The following is a 16917-nucleotide window of genomic DNA, read 5'->3' on the forward strand; positions in this document are numbered from 1 at the left end:
ATTTACTTTTCTTCTGATTCTTGTTTTCTTTACTTTTGTCTTTTCTCTTCTCGTTTCTTCGTTTTTTTTTTTCTTGTGCTTTTTCCCTTGGTTCGTGGTGGCTGAGAGTCTGGGATTCTTTTCGTCGAAAGAGACTATGTTTTTTCTTTTTCTTTTATTTATTTATTTTTATTTTTTTTAAGTGGTTTGATTTGATCTGCTTGGCTGTTCGATAAAGACCTGTCAAGGTCAATGTTCCCTAGCCTTGAGTAGAATGAACTCTCATTCCCAATATTCTTCGAATATCCTTGTAGTGTTGTAGTGTTGCTTGATGGAACTCGCCTCCAAACAACAACGCCTATAAACAAAAACAACTACCTACTTCCTGCATAAGCTACCTATAAATCCTCTCTACTCACCATCCTCCTTTCAGCTTCCCTTCTTTCCCCATCCCTTTTCCTGTCTATATACCGTCCAAGCAAAATGCCCTTGTGACATCTTCCAACATCATATATCATACCCTCCTCTCCAGTGGACATGTCTTCCACTGTTTTGGACACTCCTTTCAGAGCCATTAGCCGAAAGATATTCCAAACGGCTGGCGACCTTGTTCGAACGTGATGCGCTAGAAGAGCCCTAGAAGGTGATTCGGAACTGTGGCGAGGACACCACACGCCTTGATCTCTATCAGTATATCTAGCGGGCCTGTCTTCCGCCTGTTCTCATACTCACTTCAATCAGAAGATTATCGAGGAGGCTGGCGATCTTGTTTGGAGTGTGATCCACGAGGATGAACTTTGAAAGGTCATTCGACACTATGACGAATAAACTACACGCGTTGATCTATATCAGAACATCAAGCAGAGGACCAAAGGAAGTTTGCACGCGTTTGATGTATCCACAAAAACACGCACCACTCTTACCCAGACCTATGCCTATACTCGGCCCGAGTCGAAAAATGGCTATCAGCGCTCTCTTCTGGACTCAATCCGCGACATACATAATATAAACGGCAGAAACCTCTCCATGCAAGACTCATTGCAGGGGTGGTTACGAGGCCATCATTGCTGGAAAGAGCAATAAGGCCTTGGCATGTTCCTAGGACTTATGTCTCGCTATGATTCCGCACAGAAAAAATCGGGGATGTCCCTGGTGATGCCCTTCTTTGGTGGTGGTGGTCAGGCACCATATATCCCCTTAGATCTTATCACTGGAGATGGTCGAGCATGAACGAACGATGCTTCCATGGTCCCGGCCTAGACTGGACTGGACTTGATGTGGGTTTGGGCAGATTTCTACTCGCGCACAGCGATTCGGAATCTGTGAGTCGCCAATCCTTTACTGGAACCGCTCAGGCAAGGTTTGTTATCGCTTTCTCTATGGTCTACCTTTGGACATCCTACAAGGGAGAAAGTCGATTGTTGATATTGGTATACTACCGTGTTTGTATGCCAGAATCTCCGTAAGACGGACATGCAATGGCCTTTGCTAAGGAGCTCGAGGAAAGAGGTAAAGCCATCTCCGTTCTCCAGATACAAGTCCCTCGCTGATTAATTCTCTAATCCAGCATGTGAAAGAAAGCTCATCAAATTCCTTCGGTGATCTCCGGCGAAACTTCGGGGACAACGAACAGCAAAAATGTCCAAATCATCTTGACGCACCCTAGTTACATGGTGTCTGTGCTACCAAGAAAGATGGTTCGAAAGAATATTTAGAAAGGCCATTCGAAAAAGAGTGATTGAAGCATATCTAGGTTGTCCGTTTCTGTTTCTCTGGTTTCTAGACTCAAACTTTTGAACAACCATAATGATATTCTAATTAGAAGAGATTAATACCGTGACTACACTAAACCAGACAAACTGGTGTATCGTCAAACTAGCAAAAGTGTATCGTCACTTTAGCAATTCTCGAAAATATACTTGTAGTCCTTCTTTCTAGAAACGTACATGTACACGTACACATAGCCATTGATCATGGCCCAGATTCAACCTTCGGCCAACTACCGTACTTATGCATGGGGTGTCGTACTATATGCAGAATACTCTAGACATTTTCAAACAGATCATTCTGCATGAAACCCGGCTGACGTTGACCTTCAATAAATTCCTAGCTAGCGTATTTCCGGGAGCACCAGTGTCTAATATCAAGGCGCTAGTGGGTGAAAGATCAGCTAGGTTATCTGATGCACCGCTATCCCTCGAAAAATCCTGAACTTTGAAAATTGAGTACATACAGTACTGTCTTAACTAGTTGCATGCTTATACTCTATACTAAGTGCAAGTTGGATGAAGTCCGCTGGTAGATCAGGAGAGGGTGGAGACTCGACATCTCCACCGGGGCATACTTGTTTCGAATATCACCCTGAAACATCTTTATTCTGGGTCTGGTCTAGACTGGATAAAGGCTTTCAATATGTAGATGTTCCCCTGACTACGAATCAATTCATTTATTTTGAATGTTTGACGCCGATTAAGGTATTATCCCCGGTGCCATGTAGATAGGGGCGAAGTAGTTGATTGAAGGTGTCTATGCTCGAGGCCATGTCAAATGCAGGTATAAATACCCAACCAGTCGACTGATCCCATCATTCATCCACCAGAGAGCTCAATCTCAATTGTACAGTACAGCTATCCACCAAAATGCGTTTCACCAGCCTCCTCGCCCTGGTGGCAACCCCCGTCCTCCTCGTCACCGCAACCCTCTACCCGGCAACGTCCAACACAAAGGGCTACAAACCCAAAAGCCTGAACTGCAGCGGTAAACCACCCACAACAATCCTTCCCCAAACCACCCCATATAACCCATTCTAACCCTTTCCCCCTTCTCTGCCACAGCCTCCAAAGTCTCAACAGCAATCCAAGCCGCCGAATGCTCCCACAACACCCGCGTCTCGGGAACCCAAACATTCGCGATCTTCCAAACAGACCACCAATACGACTCTTCCAACGGCGCTCCATACGGAACATGTAGCGCATACACGTGCACTGCGCCTACATTCTCTGAACTGGAGGCTGACGACGATTACTGGGCGTTTTATTGGGGGGATGAAGACCAGGGACAGAGTAGTGGGGTTGGTACGGGGTGTATCAAGGATCCGAGTAGTGGGGAGTGTGGGTGTGAGGATTCGGATGGGGTGTTTGTTGTTGGGAGTGATAGTTGTACCTAGAAGGATTGGTGGAGGAGGAGGTTTTTGGTGAGGTGATGGGGAAGGGGATGTGGATGGGATATATAAGTATGAGAGTGGTAGATTTGATATCGAAGGATATGAAACAGAAAAGACTCGTCAAGATCCTGCGATACTATGTCTTTATGCCCATGCAAATCCAATATTATACAGCTGCACCCACCCAAGAAACAAAAAAACTAGATCACAGCATATACACCAAGATACCAGATCAGATTCAATTGGATTTAATCCCGGTCCAAACAACGCCAGGATATGGATATGGATATAGATATGAACGTAAACAAAAACCAATAGAAAACAACAACAAAACACGCCTCAAACGAAACTGTAAACTGTATATACAAGACGAAGTAAGTCAAGAGACTCAAGACCGAAAACCCAAAATGCATCTCAATGCGAGTAAAGACGTGATGAACATGCAAGAACCTTGAATCAAATGAAATGAATGGTGGATACCCCCAATGCTAAGGCGAGACAAGACAAAATGGACAATGACAATGACACGAACACGGCAGGCAAGGACAGACCAGGCCAGGCTAGACCTGGATTCCATGGAATGAAAAGCTCAGATGGTGGCGCGAAAGACCAGACCAGACCAGACAAGACAGCTGAATTTGATTCAATTCGTAAACATGCGTTCGTCGTAACCCGATGATAATGCTTGTTTGGTAATAGGAAAATGGATATGCATGGGAGCTGTGGAAGCATGGACATTGACATGGTTGAAGGACCAATGGCCATGGTGTGTAGAGATAGAAGAATGATGGGAGAGGAGAAATAAGAGATGCCGGGGGGATGAAGAAGGAGAGAAATGATAATTGAAATCCGCAGCACAGCTTCCATGCAAATCCCGAATTCAGTGCGGTCTTAAGCACGCACGCGTCTCGCATCGAAATAGCCCAAGTTCACCGCAGTGTCATTAACACCCACAAACGGCGCCGCATCTTCGAGAAGTTCCCACGGCCGAATGGGATACGGACCGACAATACGCCCCCGATTCTGGAGACGCAGTCGATTCGCCATGCAATTCGAATTCTCGGAAAGTCCGCCATACAAACTCGAAGCCGTGGGCTGGGAGGAAGCGCCACCAGCAGGGAAATTGGCTGACGTCGGGGTTGGCGTGGATGCCGAGGCTGCGGGAGATGGGGCAGATGCGGACTGGAGGATGGCAGACGGATGAGAATCTGACATAGGACCGAGTAGGTAGAGGAAACGCGAGTCATTCTGGAGGGGTACAAAGGGTGGGCACTTCTCCTTCAGGAAGCGGGCGCAGTGATGACGGATCTCGTCAGGGAAGATATCGATGAGCGAGGCGGCCACGTCTAACGCATGCGTCTGCAGCAGGATCCCGGGGCAGGGACGGTAGTCTTCGACAGTGCCTTGGCGGGGGAAGTAGTCGGCGCCGGGGAAGAAGCGGAGCACATCGCCTGGAAGGCGGGACAATGCAATGCAGAAGATCGAGATCAGAAGGCGGGATTGCTCGTGCGAGGATCCGATTTTCAGCGTGGGAGAAGGCTGAATGAACGAGGCACGATGGATTACCACCATCCGCAGCAGGGCTGAGAACCAGAAGGCTAGGGATCGCTCGAAGGTGGTGCGTCCTTGACTAGTCGATGTGGCATTGCCGTTCTCACCAGAATTGTTGAGAGTGGACTGCAGGTTGATAATTTTGTGCAAGAGGGTATCCATCTTCTCCACGAGGAGCAGCGCAATGGATGGCGTCCCAGAGTTGGGAATACTGCTCGCAAGCTCTTCGATAACAGTAAGATACAACTTTGCATTCTCCAGAGAGGTCATACTCTGCGGTGTCACCGGCTCTTCAAGGAGCGGGATAGCAAAGAGCTCCTTTTCGGCCCGTTCACGAATCTGTCGCACCGCATCCGGACTCATCAAAGCCACCAGGTCAACCCAGTGAAGCTTTTGCGCACGCGAATCGGCCACGACTGTCTTGAACATCGCATCCACAAGGTTGGTTCGATCCTCGTTTGCAGAGTCGGCGTGGAAAAGCACCTGGAGCTTCAGCTGGCAGAGCGGAAGCGAAAAGTCGTCGGTGGTAATTGCAAGCTTCTCGACTTCCGAAATGACCGAAACGTTCTCTTTCTGCGAATCCACCCCAAGCAAGAGGTCGAGCGCTTTCTGGAAAACGACCGTCGCGGCCGAGGACTGGTTGTCAATCCTTTGCAGACAGTATTTACTTGTGCAATCAGGGTTCCGCACAAGCAGTTCCCGCATTAGCGTGACCATAGACGTCTCCAGGTTGATGTACTTGAGAGCTGGCTTTTCATCACCAGACTTGAGGCAGGCAGCGGCATCACATACAATCCCGAGAGCTTCCTCGGTGTTCCTGGAGATGAATTCTTGCTGGGCTAGCTGGAAGCGGTAGGAAACGAGATCGAGATATCTGGCATCCTCGTCGTGGGCCACGAGAAGCCCGACTAGATCGGCGGGCAGGTCGGCAGCGTTGGGGATTGAGTTTGCGGAGTTGGACAGTCTCTTTGCAAGTGACAAGAATGATCGAATGGTCACGCATCCAACACCGATGAGTGGCGGGAGAATGTGAAGTAGTATCGAGCGATCGGATGATCTGAGGTGGCTGCAGACCCAACGGGCCAGAATCACATCGAAATGCTTGGGCTGGAAGGACCGCAACTGCGCCAGGTACCTACAAGTATCATTGGCCGATAGCTTCATCTTGCCTTCGCCAGATTCCAGATGTTTCGTCAGCATGTTGAAGATAGTGTCTAGAGTGGGCTCATCCATAACATTCCCCAAGAGCAACAGCTGATCCAGCTTTTCGCGGAAGAGAGGATCCGCCTCGCCGAAGCTATCCGGGATGTGGTCCGAAACAGGCGAGCAAGCAGCGACAACCGACTTGTTCTCCATGCGCGAGAGATCCTGGCGAAGAATAGCAACAGTGTTCAGCTCGTTTGGAATGCGAAGACCAAGCTCGATAAGCGAAAACATCAGATCCAGACTGGGCGTGCCGAACCGTTTGATGCCGGCATATGCATCGATCAATTTGCGGAAAAGGTCCATCGTGGCACCAATGACGGACAACGAGTCAAAGTGACAATTTGTGGTATCCGCAACGGATGCCAGAACGGTGCTATCGTCGGAGCTCGAGGCAACCTTCAGCACATCCGCCAGCATTGAGATATCACCAAGTGTCTCGAGGATATCACGAACGTTGTAGAACTCTTCAGGCGTGAGTGCAGATACTGATTGGTCAAGTGCACCTGGAAGCATGGCTCGTAATGTAGCGTTCGCACGGGTATACTCGGCAACACTGCGTCGAAGCCATTGCGCAATCTCAGCCTTCACAGCCCATGTCAGATCCGACGGTAGCGAACTGAGCGACGTATCTAACAACATTGTCGAACGGAAGAGGGCGGGAAGGCGATGACTGATTAATATTTTGATATTAGCAACCATCTCGTCTTCGTCCGAGACGGAGAATCCAGTGCGCGCCATCAATGTTTTGCGTAGATTGCCAACGTGTTCAGGTAGACGGCCAACAGGAAGTTGTGCGATGAGTCCAATGTCACCAGTGGTTTCCGTAGCTGTCTTGCTGCCACTGGGCTGATAATTTGTCACTCCCTTTGCCATCAGCCACTGAAGGTACCGGCCAACCGAGAATGTCTGTGACCTGACAAGCTCGGAGATGGCATGGTAGACGTTGTCCATATTAAGTTTCTTATTGATCCCGGCATGTGTAAGGAAGGAAAGAATATGCTCGTCAACATCTACACCGGACGACTTCCACTTCCGCAATAGACGGACGCCGACGTAAACTCGGCAGATGCCATAACGGAACGGCGTTGCAAGCCACTCTAGCAATTTTGAAACGAGAACAGCCCGATCGTCAACAGCGTCCAGGCAAGCAGAAGAGATGGCGACAATATCGTGCGCGGAGCGAATAGAATCAAGGAGGCGGATAATGCGTTGATGGGGGGAACGCTGAGCTGATTGTTTAGTGTGTCGAGGTCGCTGAACTCGGGCGTTGCGTTCCGCAATACTTTGAAACAGAGCCCGATCAACTTTATTGGTCAGGTTGAGGCATGAGGAGACTTGATCTTTATACGTGTCCCAAGTATTTGGCAGAATCATGGATGAGGTATGTTCATGAACCAGCTTTTTGATGAAACGAGAGAGGCGATCAATGAGAGGTTGCAGGGGATCTAGTTTGGCGACATTGGCCTGTCGTAGCTTTTCAAGCAGAAGTTCTGCTAATCGTCGTCCACGTCGCCGATACCGCATGAGGTTGTTCCAATATATACCAAGCATCAACAGCCAGACAGGCACAGTAGCCAGAGAAGCGGCTTCGAAAGAGGACAGGAACCATTCCAGGAAGTGATCGTGGTCGAGGAGGTTTTCGAAGAAGAGACGAGCAGTGAGTCCCACGGCGTATGTCATCTTGGCTTTCCAGTCATTTGATTTCGGCGCACTGAAAACCCCTTCGACGAATTGTTGAACGTTGGTCGTCCATTCACGAACCCACTTCGCTTCTAGACCCACTGCCAAAGCACCGCTGGTGCCTTTGCGTTTAAAGGCGCGAATTTCGTTGGCACCGACACACTTTGCAAGCCAAACGGCTCGAGCAACCGGGATCCATTTACCCAGGCACTGATCCAGCAGCACCTTACCACGGATACCATGGGGGATGGTTCGGCTCAATCGGCGCAGAGGTACGGCCGAGTTGGCGAGGTCGCGAAGCCATGCTTCTCGCTTGTTATCAGTCAAGGTGACTCGTGGCGGTGGTTTGAAAGTTGATGGTGCATGGACGGCATTGTGGTTCTGGCGTTTCTCAAGGGCCGCAGTGAAGACAGAGGAAAGCATTTGCAGGCCGGTGCGGTGCTTGAGTTGCGCATATAAAGCCGGGCGGGCGGTGTTCGACTCGTTTTGAGAGACCTGAGTACGATCATAATAACCTTGTTTCGCTGTCTGCTCGTTAAGTATATCTTCCGGGTGATTTCCTGTCCACGGGGCGAAACCGGCGACTTCTAGATATGGTTGTTAGCAATCTACCGTGGCAGCATTCGAAAGAATAACGCATATAATATCAACCGACTTACTATCTCCCTTGATGATTGGAGCCGCAGAAGGCGTCTCAATACGATATGGTGTTGTGGAAACTTTTTTGACTGGGGATGGATCACGAGAACTCGAATCTGTATTGCGCTGATGCTCCGGCGGAGCATTAGTCCACGGTTGAGCAGGGAACGGAGGCGGCGACGGTGGCTTTGATGCTGACGCGCCATCTCGTCGGTTCTCGCTACCAGGAACCTCCGACATCACAGCCTGGAAGGACCAGAGCGGTCGACCGCGCCATGATAGCTGCGGCCGCGAACCGGCACTACCAGGTGTGCTCCGCGGTTCCGCACTATTCGCTGTCGAGCCGGCATCTCCCAGACTCGATCCACTTGAAACATCCAGCCTCGGTCGTTTTGGTGGGGGCTCTCGATCGTGCGACTCGAATCCGCTGGCAGTCAAGTCGACCACGGGTGTTTGGCGGATGGGCGGCTGGGGCGGTTGCGCCTGTAACTGCAACTGCGATATGGAGTGTTGCGAGGAGACCGAGGGCGGATCATACTGGCCGGCCATTTGAGCCAGGTCAACCCGTCCGGGGCCTCCATTGAGGCCGCGCATCGGGTAACCCCAGGGTTGGCCGGCAGAAGAATGGGGTTTCATCTTAGGCTCATGGTGTACAGCGTCGGTTGAAAGGTATCATTTGTATGGATCGGAAGGGGGCCACAACGACGGAAGGGTTTGAAATCGGCAATTTATACACGATGCGAATATATAAAATGCTCAATGACGGGATTCGGACAGGATGTTCTTCACGACATTGATCGAGAGTGAATAGATTGGGATGGTTCGGGCAACGGGGCGAACCAGGCGGAGATGTTGGCAAACAGGCGAATGAACGATCTGGGGGCGGAGTGGAGGGAACCGAATGGGGAGTCGAGGGTCAATGGAGTAAAAGAAGACCAAAGCAATCGATAATTGTGGAGTGATCGAGGTATGAGGAGGAGTCAAGGTTCACGAGATCGGAGGAGAGGGAACGGCGCTATCGGGGGGAGGATGTTTAACTGTTTATGGAGGAAGAGAGAGATGGAGATAACGTAAGTCACGAGTCCGTCCGTCTGGCTCCGTCCACTGTCCATGTCCAGTCCACCGCGGGATCCACCTCGGGATCGACGGACGGAATAGACTGCGATGCGGATGGGGTTACAAGTATTACTTTACAGTATATGCATGAGATGATGGAGTTATCACGACTACTAACTTATTCTAAGGCTAGTAGTATGGTCTGATGGACCCTGTTTCATTTTGATCAGACCTCCTCTTCTTTACATCAGCCAACTCTATGGCATGTTGGAATTGTATTCCACGGTAATTCCCCCACTCCACCCTTCCTTTCTCGGCTATATCCCATTTCATGATTGATGGAATCAGGGAAATAAGAACATTCCCGCAAAAGCCCTCTGACTCCCGTGCTACAACCTCCAAAGTCGGTCCCCTTTCCCCTTTTTAGACCGAGTCATTGCCGAATTACCGCGCCTGTGGGCAGCCCCAGTCAACTAGTGAGTGGATAATGTGTATCAATTTTGGGTATCCTTTTACGGAACTACTACTCAATTCTCTCGTCCGGAAAATACAGTCAGACGGCACGGCGGTCACCGCAGTGGGTTTCGTGGCACTCCAGGCCGACGGCAGCTGAAGAACAAAGGAGGACTTATCAAGTTATCCCCCAGAGAGTTTAACATGTATTCCACTTATTGCTTTTTTTTCTTTTCTTTTTTTACTTTTGACTTTGTAGATACTGTTGCCAGATAGGTATTTGAATATTTGAAAATCCGGGTTGAAGGGTAACAGAGGGTGACACAACCTAAATTCCTTCTTCCACTCGTTCTTACCCGACACCCGACGGGGGATATGATTCACCGTAGGACAAATATGATAACTTAACAAGGATACTATTCATACTCCTTGTCTAGTCTCATCCATGTCGTATTCTGATCCATGATGATTAACTGCTAAAAGTAGAAAAGAAGAACCCATTACATATGATCAACACTAGAGCCCAAAGTCCCTCCGTTAAGCGGACATACCCAAACCCCGTCGCATCTCCCTTCCTGAACTGGCCTGTAACTCCCATGATGGAACTATAGAACTTTGAATAGTCCTCTTAGGCCAGTCAAGACAACAGTTATAAACTAATAATAACAAGATTCGGGAATTGCCTTCCACTTTCTCGGGGCCAGCTACTCCATAGAGTCCATACTCTAACTAACAAGCACAGGTCCGAATCTCGCTATTTGACCGTCCTACTGTCCTACCATAAGGTTATTTCCGTTCCACCTACTTCGTAATGTCCATGCACTCATCTCCTCCCATCAGCTCGCCATCTCCATGCCAAATCATGACACCCAGGTTTTTTCTCCCATGCGCAACCCGGACTCAGCCCCGTTCTATCGATCAAACTACAGATGGACTCCAACCCGCGGCTATTAGGGATTCCTCCCGGTCGCTGAGACTCCTTTTGGTCCGTGGGTTTCTCGGCGATTATTACATTGTCCTCGGCTTACGCCTTCCCCCTAATGCAACTGCAGTTTTCCCCCCCAGTTACCGGGGGGCGCTCTCGCTTATCACTGAGCTGGGTTTTGATTTGACTCTTAGGGAGCGAATCAATCACTAACAAGTACTGTACAACTTCTCGAGGTCATTCCCCATGCGCGTCCACATTCCGTTACCCGTATCGGCCCACCATCCGTGGCTCCCACACGTGATAAACGACTCCGTTACTGGACGGGGATCGCGTTTTCGTGTTTTTATCCGCGGTCTCTGTGGCACCATCCCAGCCTTCCATGATCCATCGGAAATTCCCACCGGGCGGGAGACTACCGTCGGAGATGCCGGGTCGGTTGGCGATGCGGTCGCAACTCGCATGCAGCGTGCCGTGTCATCTTGGCGATGCCGAATATGCAAGGAGGGAGGATCAGAGCACACTTGCAGACAGACTGATGATACATCGTCATCTGCTGGAGGATCTGAGTTGGCTGTCACTACTCCTCCGTGTTGACCCTTTGATCATCTGTACGGTGCTGCTTTAGCGCGATGAGATAGACGGACATATCGTGCATTGATCCGCGATCTACATGCCATGGCTGGCTCAAGGCACAGGGAAATCGAGTTCCGCGCTCACCGACTCTCCCGTGCAATGTGAGATCGTCCCCAGATTCGAGCGGATCACTATCCGTGGGACCTATGGACTTGTAGATTCGATTTCGTAACACGGACTGTACATGGATCAGTACACTCTACATAGCATACTATACAGTACCTCGTAGATAACATACTGTAGCACTAGATTATCACATATCGAATATCTCCAGCTTTGATTCTTCCCACTTCCTATCTCTGTATCTCCATTCCTATCTTTCCCTCCCCACGATTCCGTTCTTCGGAGTTCCCCATGCGTCGAGTCTAGCCCAAGCGGGCAACCGGTCTTGGCATTTGGGGGTTGCCGCCTCAGGACCTTCTCCTTCCCCCATATTCACCACCATCAGTCCCACAGCTAAAATCATGGCGTCAAACAAGGATATGCGGCGCGCGGATCTCGGTGAGTTAATCTGCTGATTTCTCTCTCTCTCTCTATCCATCTGGCTAACCTGGAATGACGCCGCAGCAATTCCCTACGTCGACCCGCCCAAGAGTGCCAATGATGGCGACATGTCCAGTACGCGACCACACCCAACACTCCAGGCGAGATCCTGGAGTCTGCGCAAATACAAGCGGTTATGATGTTCTGACGGAAATCTGTGATAGGCACCATGTCGAGCACGATGCCCATGGCTGCGGTAGGTGGATGCGATTCCGTGCTCTTGGAGACCCTTTTTAGCTAACATGCGATTGAATCTAGATGTTCATGCGGAACAGGTGAGCCTTGAACGCCCAATTGACCACCACAGAAACCTCTTGTTAACGACCAATGCGATGCAGAATGATTGGCTGGTATGTAGCGAGCTCCAAGTGGCCGGTTCCTGATCCCGCTAACGACACCTCTTTCCACAGGGTCTCCTTCGTCTTCTCCCTTCAGACCTGGCTCGCCGAGTCCTCCGAGCAGAAGAAGACTGCTGCCACCCCGGCCTACATGTCCGTCTTCATGTCTTGTACGTGCCAATTCACCTCCTTTTCCCTGTCGAGTCTGTCTGTTAGATCCAAGCTAATCTTGCGGTCCTCCTCTAGTGATGGCGCTGGTCGTTGTACGTCCATGGAATAATCTACGCCCCCATCGTCCTCCCACCAGTCTTCTAACCATTCCTTGCAGACCTACTTCCCCATGTTCCTGCCTCCGCAGGTTGCCAAGGGCACAGCTGCTGCTCCCCCGGCTCCCTCGCCTTCGCCCTAAACTTCCTAATCTCTTGTGATACCTTTTGCTACCAATACAACGAGCCTAATACCTCTACATCTTGTTCTACGTGTGGACGAACTTTTCACTGGACTGGAGATACGGGCATGCCTTGGCCTTGAAACTCGGTTTGCCTGATTGTGGCACACGTGCACACTCGTTGGCTCGTTTTGTACCGATATTCGAGTGGATCTTCTTCTTGTAATATTATTTTAGGACAATTTATGCACGATGGCCATCATTGTATCGTTCCAAACACTGTCCATACCCATTCTCTGTGCAAATACTCCTGGTAGTGCTGCAGATGGTAAGATCGAGAAGGACTCGGGAACCTTCTCTAGCTTCGGGAGTGTCAACATTCTACACTCTTGTCCACCATCTCGCACAACGCTTTTCTGTAATTCTTCAAACCTATGGGCTCCGTATACTCTTTGCTTTTTTTCATTATTCTATAAATAGTCAACTTGCCCTGCCAATCGTAAACTACTTGAATCATTGTTCGAGTCACAGAAACGCGGAGGGGTCGCTTAGTCACACACCGCCTTCCCCCCACAGGCCTCAAAAGGGTTTGCCGCTCTCTTCCTTCTCATTCTTCTCCGACCTTCAACCAGTTCACTCCGACTCTTCACTCTTCACTCTCCACACGCTTCGATCGCTCATCTTTTCAGAGATATTGAATCTCACCCCTTCGCTCTATTTTTCACAAACCCGCTTTTAAACCGTCAAGGTCAGAACGCCGAGTTTATGTCCATCGAAAACCTCAAGTCCTTCGGTGAGTCGCCACCCTTCCCCCCTCTCTTGTGGGCGCATGAGCACGTCCCAAACACCACTCGCAGACAGACAGACCAGACCGGTCTTCCACCACAGTATACATTTGTCGCCAGAAATGGGTCTTTGAATGTTGTCTGTGGTGTTGGGCTGCTCGGTCAGAGGGGTCTGGGTCTCATGGCTCAGCCTCACTGCTGAGCGTTGCGGCGGGGTAGAGATTTAGTATTGGACCAAGACTGACATGTTATCTTTTTACCTCACAGACCCCTTCGCCGAAGCTGACGAAGACGCCGGCGAGACTAAACAGTCTCAGAACTACATCCATATACGGATTCAGCGTATGTCGCACAATCCTACCCCGCGGTCGCTGATCGTCACGGTGGGCGCGTCGGTGCCAAGACGGAGCCCGTCAAGTGTGATAGCCCTTTTCTGAGCCACATGCTAACTTTGATATATAGAGCGCAATGGTCGTAAGACTCTGACTACTGTTCAGGGTCTTCCCAAGAAGTTTGACCAGAAGAAGATCTTGAAGGTCATCAAGAAGAAATTCGGTATGTTGCTTTCCTCCCTTTTTCTGCATGCTGCTGCTGGCCGGTCACTTGAAACAAACGCTAACAATCGCCCAGCTTGCAATGGCACCATCGTCGCTGACACTGAGATGGGTGAGGTGATTCAGCTTCAGGGAGATCAGCGTAAGGATGTCCAGGAGTTCTTGACCGACAAGAAGGAAGGCCTCGAGCTGGATGCTAAGACCATCAAGGTATGTCTTTTGTCTTTGTTCCCTTCTCCCAGGTACAAGTCCACATCTCTGACTCTCTCCCTCCAGGTCCATGGGTTCTAATCCCGTTACCTTGCCTTGTTCCGGTCCCTTCTTCCCAGTCTATGTTGCCCTGTGAGCGGTGGGAATAGGAAGCACGCCACGTGTCCCCTTAACCGCCGGCCGTGCTCCAAGCCGGCCCAATCCATTTGGTCAAATCTCTTGCTTTCTGTCCCCCCACCACTTTGTGCCTGGCGTATTAGACGTGGGCCACGTCGAAGCTATGACACGCTTTCCCCCGCTTTCCACCCCCTGATGGTCCTCGGCGATACGTTTTCAGCATGATCGACAGGGTTAAGCGTGTTCATTTCCTTTCGACTTTATTCTTATCCAAGAACGGGATTATGACGGAACGAGGCGTTGGTAGATACCCATATCTGCATAGACAGACGATGCTTTTTTTCATTTTATTCGATGTTATTTTCATTCATCACTCTGCGTGTGTGCTTGTCATTTTCTTCTTTCCTTTCCTTTGCTGTTCAGGAGCGACAGTTTTCCCTTGTTACTGGTTCGGTCGGATTCTCGAATGCTTCGTTGGATCTAGACTTGGACTAAGTGACTAGGAACTGTTCGAGGAGAAACCAGTCATTTTGAATACGGGGTGCGTCCTCTTATGCTGTTTGGGCTCGATTTGTCGGTCTCTACCGTCTTTCCCTATTCTTCCTACTGTTTCTCGCTCTTTTCATGCATACATACGCATGTCTACCAGTATTGTCTTTTGGAAATGAGGAAACATGAACTGCTCATTGAACTTTGTGTGCCACAATCTTCAGAATTTGTAGCGTAATACGTAAAGTACTCAAGCTCGCACACAGTCGAGTTTGATCCTCCGAAAGGTTCTTTCTATCTTACAGGTATGAATACGGTTCGCGAGGAATTGGAATAATGGGATTTGATCTATCAAAGACCGATGAATGACACAAAAAAGAGCTAGTCCAGCTGGACACAGAAGGGTAATGTGGGTGCAAAGAAGTTGGTTAACGAGGCTCGTTCAAAGACAGAGCCAGAAGAATATACAAAAATCCAACCCAGCACATTTGTAGCGATTCCGCTCAAAAGTAATGGATCCATTTGATGTAAGGCAAGTAAAAATGGGGATCAGAAGAGTAGCAATGTTAAGCAGCGTAACTCCGAAAGGTAGGAAGAAAGAAGAAGAAGACAGGGGATGGGATCGGAGGGCGGAGGAGGTTAGGAGAAAGGGAAAGGGGGAAGTAAGACACCCAAGGTGTGAACAAGGCTATAGTTCGCCGACGCCGGCTCGAGCATCTGCGACTCGCATGCGTAGGAAGATTGCAACGGCCCAGTCCCATAGTTTGCGGGTGATCACAAAGACGGGGACTTCGGGTTCGTTTTCACGGGTGAGATGGAGTTGGAGGAGGAGGGAGGACATGCTGAGGAAACTGGCTACTGAGACGACGAGTAGAGAGGCTGCTGTTTCTCGTTTTATTGTTGCGTGGTTTTGTGTGGCGTGGTAGACGAATGTGAGGGTCTATTTTGGAGAAAGAGGGTTAGTTATACAGCTTGGGGTTTTCTTGGGGGTGTCGGGTTCGGTTATGGGTCTGATATTGCGACATACGGTTGTAATGGAGATCCAGGCGGGTAGGAGCAGTCGTGGATCAGAGGATGCGCCGGAAAGATAGAGAACCCAAGAAGTGATATATGCGATTAACCCGTTCGTTGTTAAAAGCCGGATTACAACGGCAGGTGGGGTGTAATTCAAAAGCCTTGAAGAAGAGAGGAGGTCAGTAAGTAATTGACATGAAGTGAAAAGGGCGTATAGACAGCTCGAGCGAGCGCCTCGAGAAAGAGTAGGATATCACTCACCATCGAGACATCATACAATCAGCAAAGAAATAAGAAAGATATGCGGATGCACAGCACTATCAATCAAAAAAGTTAGCCAACGTCTCCAATCATGAGTCCAGAACAAGACAAAGACATCCTACATACCCACATAATTGCCAGCGCAACCTCCGTAACCCGAAACCTCCTCTCAACATCCCACTCCTGTCCCACACTCCCAACAATGGCCGCCGCCCATCCCTCCCGTCCCATCCCCGGCCTGATATGCAACAGCTCAGCCAAAAAGGTAAACGCACATCGCAGCCCCCACCACGCCGCAGGCAGCGTGCTCAGCGCCCGGCATACCAGCAGCGGGATGTACCACCTGCGGTCAACACCCAAGATGACCGCTACTCGCGGATGCAGCGGTGAGGACGTAGTCTGGCCAGCATCAGCATCACTGCCGAGTGGGGTTTGGGATGTATCGGAGGTCGGGGAGGGCGGGGCGACGACGGCCGGTGTTGATAGAGACGCCACTTCTTTGAGGAATTGGCCCTGCAGTGAGGGCACGAGGGGTCGGAGGAGCTCTGGGGGAATGGGAGTCCGCGCGAGATTTAGGTCTGGCGGGCTGGTTGCGTGGGCGGGGGTGAGTATGGTGGTGGTGAGCCATTACGGAGAGGAGCCAGCCTTCAGATCTGGTCGCGGCATATGCGGCCGCCGCGCAGAGTCGTTGGGAATGGTGTATTGGGAGTGAATATTGGTAAAAGGAGTGAGTTGGTTCGTTTCAAAGTAAGTCGCGTGTCGAGTTGGCCGAGTCCCCTAATCGGTGGATGATTTCGGGATAGAGACGTAATGTGGAATGCCGGTTTGAGGAGAGTACAAGGACAAATCCGCACAATTTGTGAGTTTCAGAGGTTATCACCAGCGACCTTTTCGTTAACACCTGAACGAGGAGTGGAGAGTGTGCGTGTG

The 16917-nt window shown here is 50.1% G+C and overlaps 5 protein-coding genes across 5 annotated transcripts; 3 read left to right on the forward strand and 2 right to left on the reverse strand.

Annotated features, from left to right (window-relative positions):
• Positions 1-2618: 2618 nt before the first annotated feature.
• Positions 2619-3145, forward strand: N7473_009110 (uncharacterized protein; the record flags this gene model as incomplete). Its single annotated transcript, XM_057155049.1, has 2 exons — positions 2619-2736; positions 2814-3145. The coding sequence occupies 2 exons, from the start codon at positions 2619-2621 to the stop codon at positions 3143-3145; spliced, it is 450 nt and encodes a 149-aa protein (XP_057006179.1).
• Positions 3146-3289: 144 nt separating this feature from the next.
• On the reverse strand, positions 3290-9204 carry N7473_009111 (mediator of RNA polymerase II transcription subunit 12). The gene is made up of 2 exons (XM_057155050.1): positions 8239-9204; positions 3290-8166 (listed from the first exon to the last, which is right to left on the reverse strand). Exons 1-2 carry the CDS (start codon positions 8852-8854, stop codon positions 4034-4036), a joined length of 4749 nt encoding a protein of 1582 aa, XP_057006180.1. The 5' UTR covers positions 8855-9204; the 3' UTR covers positions 3290-4033.
• Positions 9205-11752: 2548 nt separating this feature from the next.
• On the forward strand, positions 11753-12578 carry N7473_009112 (uncharacterized protein; the record flags this gene model as incomplete). The annotated part of the gene is made up of 8 exons (XM_057155051.1): positions 11753-11789; positions 11856-11906; positions 11996-12027; positions 12090-12106; positions 12170-12181; positions 12242-12339; positions 12416-12432; positions 12498-12578. The coding sequence occupies 8 exons, from the start codon at positions 11753-11755 to the stop codon at positions 12576-12578; spliced, it is 345 nt and encodes a 114-aa protein (XP_057006181.1).
• A 744-nt stretch (positions 12579-13322) lies between these two features.
• Positions 13323-14187, forward strand: N7473_009113 (translation initiation factor eIF1; the record flags this gene model as incomplete). Its single annotated transcript, XM_057155052.1, has 5 exons — positions 13323-13350; positions 13610-13684; positions 13805-13897; positions 13973-14106; positions 14173-14187. 5 exons carry the CDS (start codon positions 13323-13325, stop codon positions 14185-14187), a joined length of 345 nt encoding a protein of 114 aa, XP_057006182.1.
• An 847-nt stretch (positions 14188-15034) lies between these two features.
• On the reverse strand, positions 15035-16764 carry N7473_009114 (uncharacterized protein; the record flags this gene model as incomplete). Its single annotated transcript, XM_057155053.1, has 5 exons — positions 15035-15652; positions 15740-15887; positions 15988-16043; positions 16114-16573; positions 16619-16764. Coding segments are annotated over 5 exons (1062 nt in total), but the record flags the coding sequence as incomplete, so codon positions are not given.
• Positions 16765-16917: the final 153 nt, after the last annotated feature.

Source organism: Penicillium subrubescens, assembly GCF_028828155.1.
Source record: "Penicillium subrubescens strain IBT 31985 chromosome Unknown utg000006l_segment0_segment0, whole genome shotgun sequence".
In the NCBI taxonomy this organism is placed as follows: domain Eukaryota; kingdom Fungi; phylum Ascomycota; class Eurotiomycetes; order Eurotiales; family Aspergillaceae; genus Penicillium; species Penicillium subrubescens.

Coding starts and splice junctions, on each gene's coding strand:
- N7473_009111 (XM_057155050.1), bottom strand. CDS start 8,854: ATGAAACCCCATTCTTCTGCCGGCCAACCCTGGGGTTACCCGATGCGC. Junction 8,167..8,238: donor TCCAATCATCAAGGGAGATA/GTAAGTCGGTTG, acceptor AACCATATCTAG/AAGTCGCCGGTTTCGCCCCG.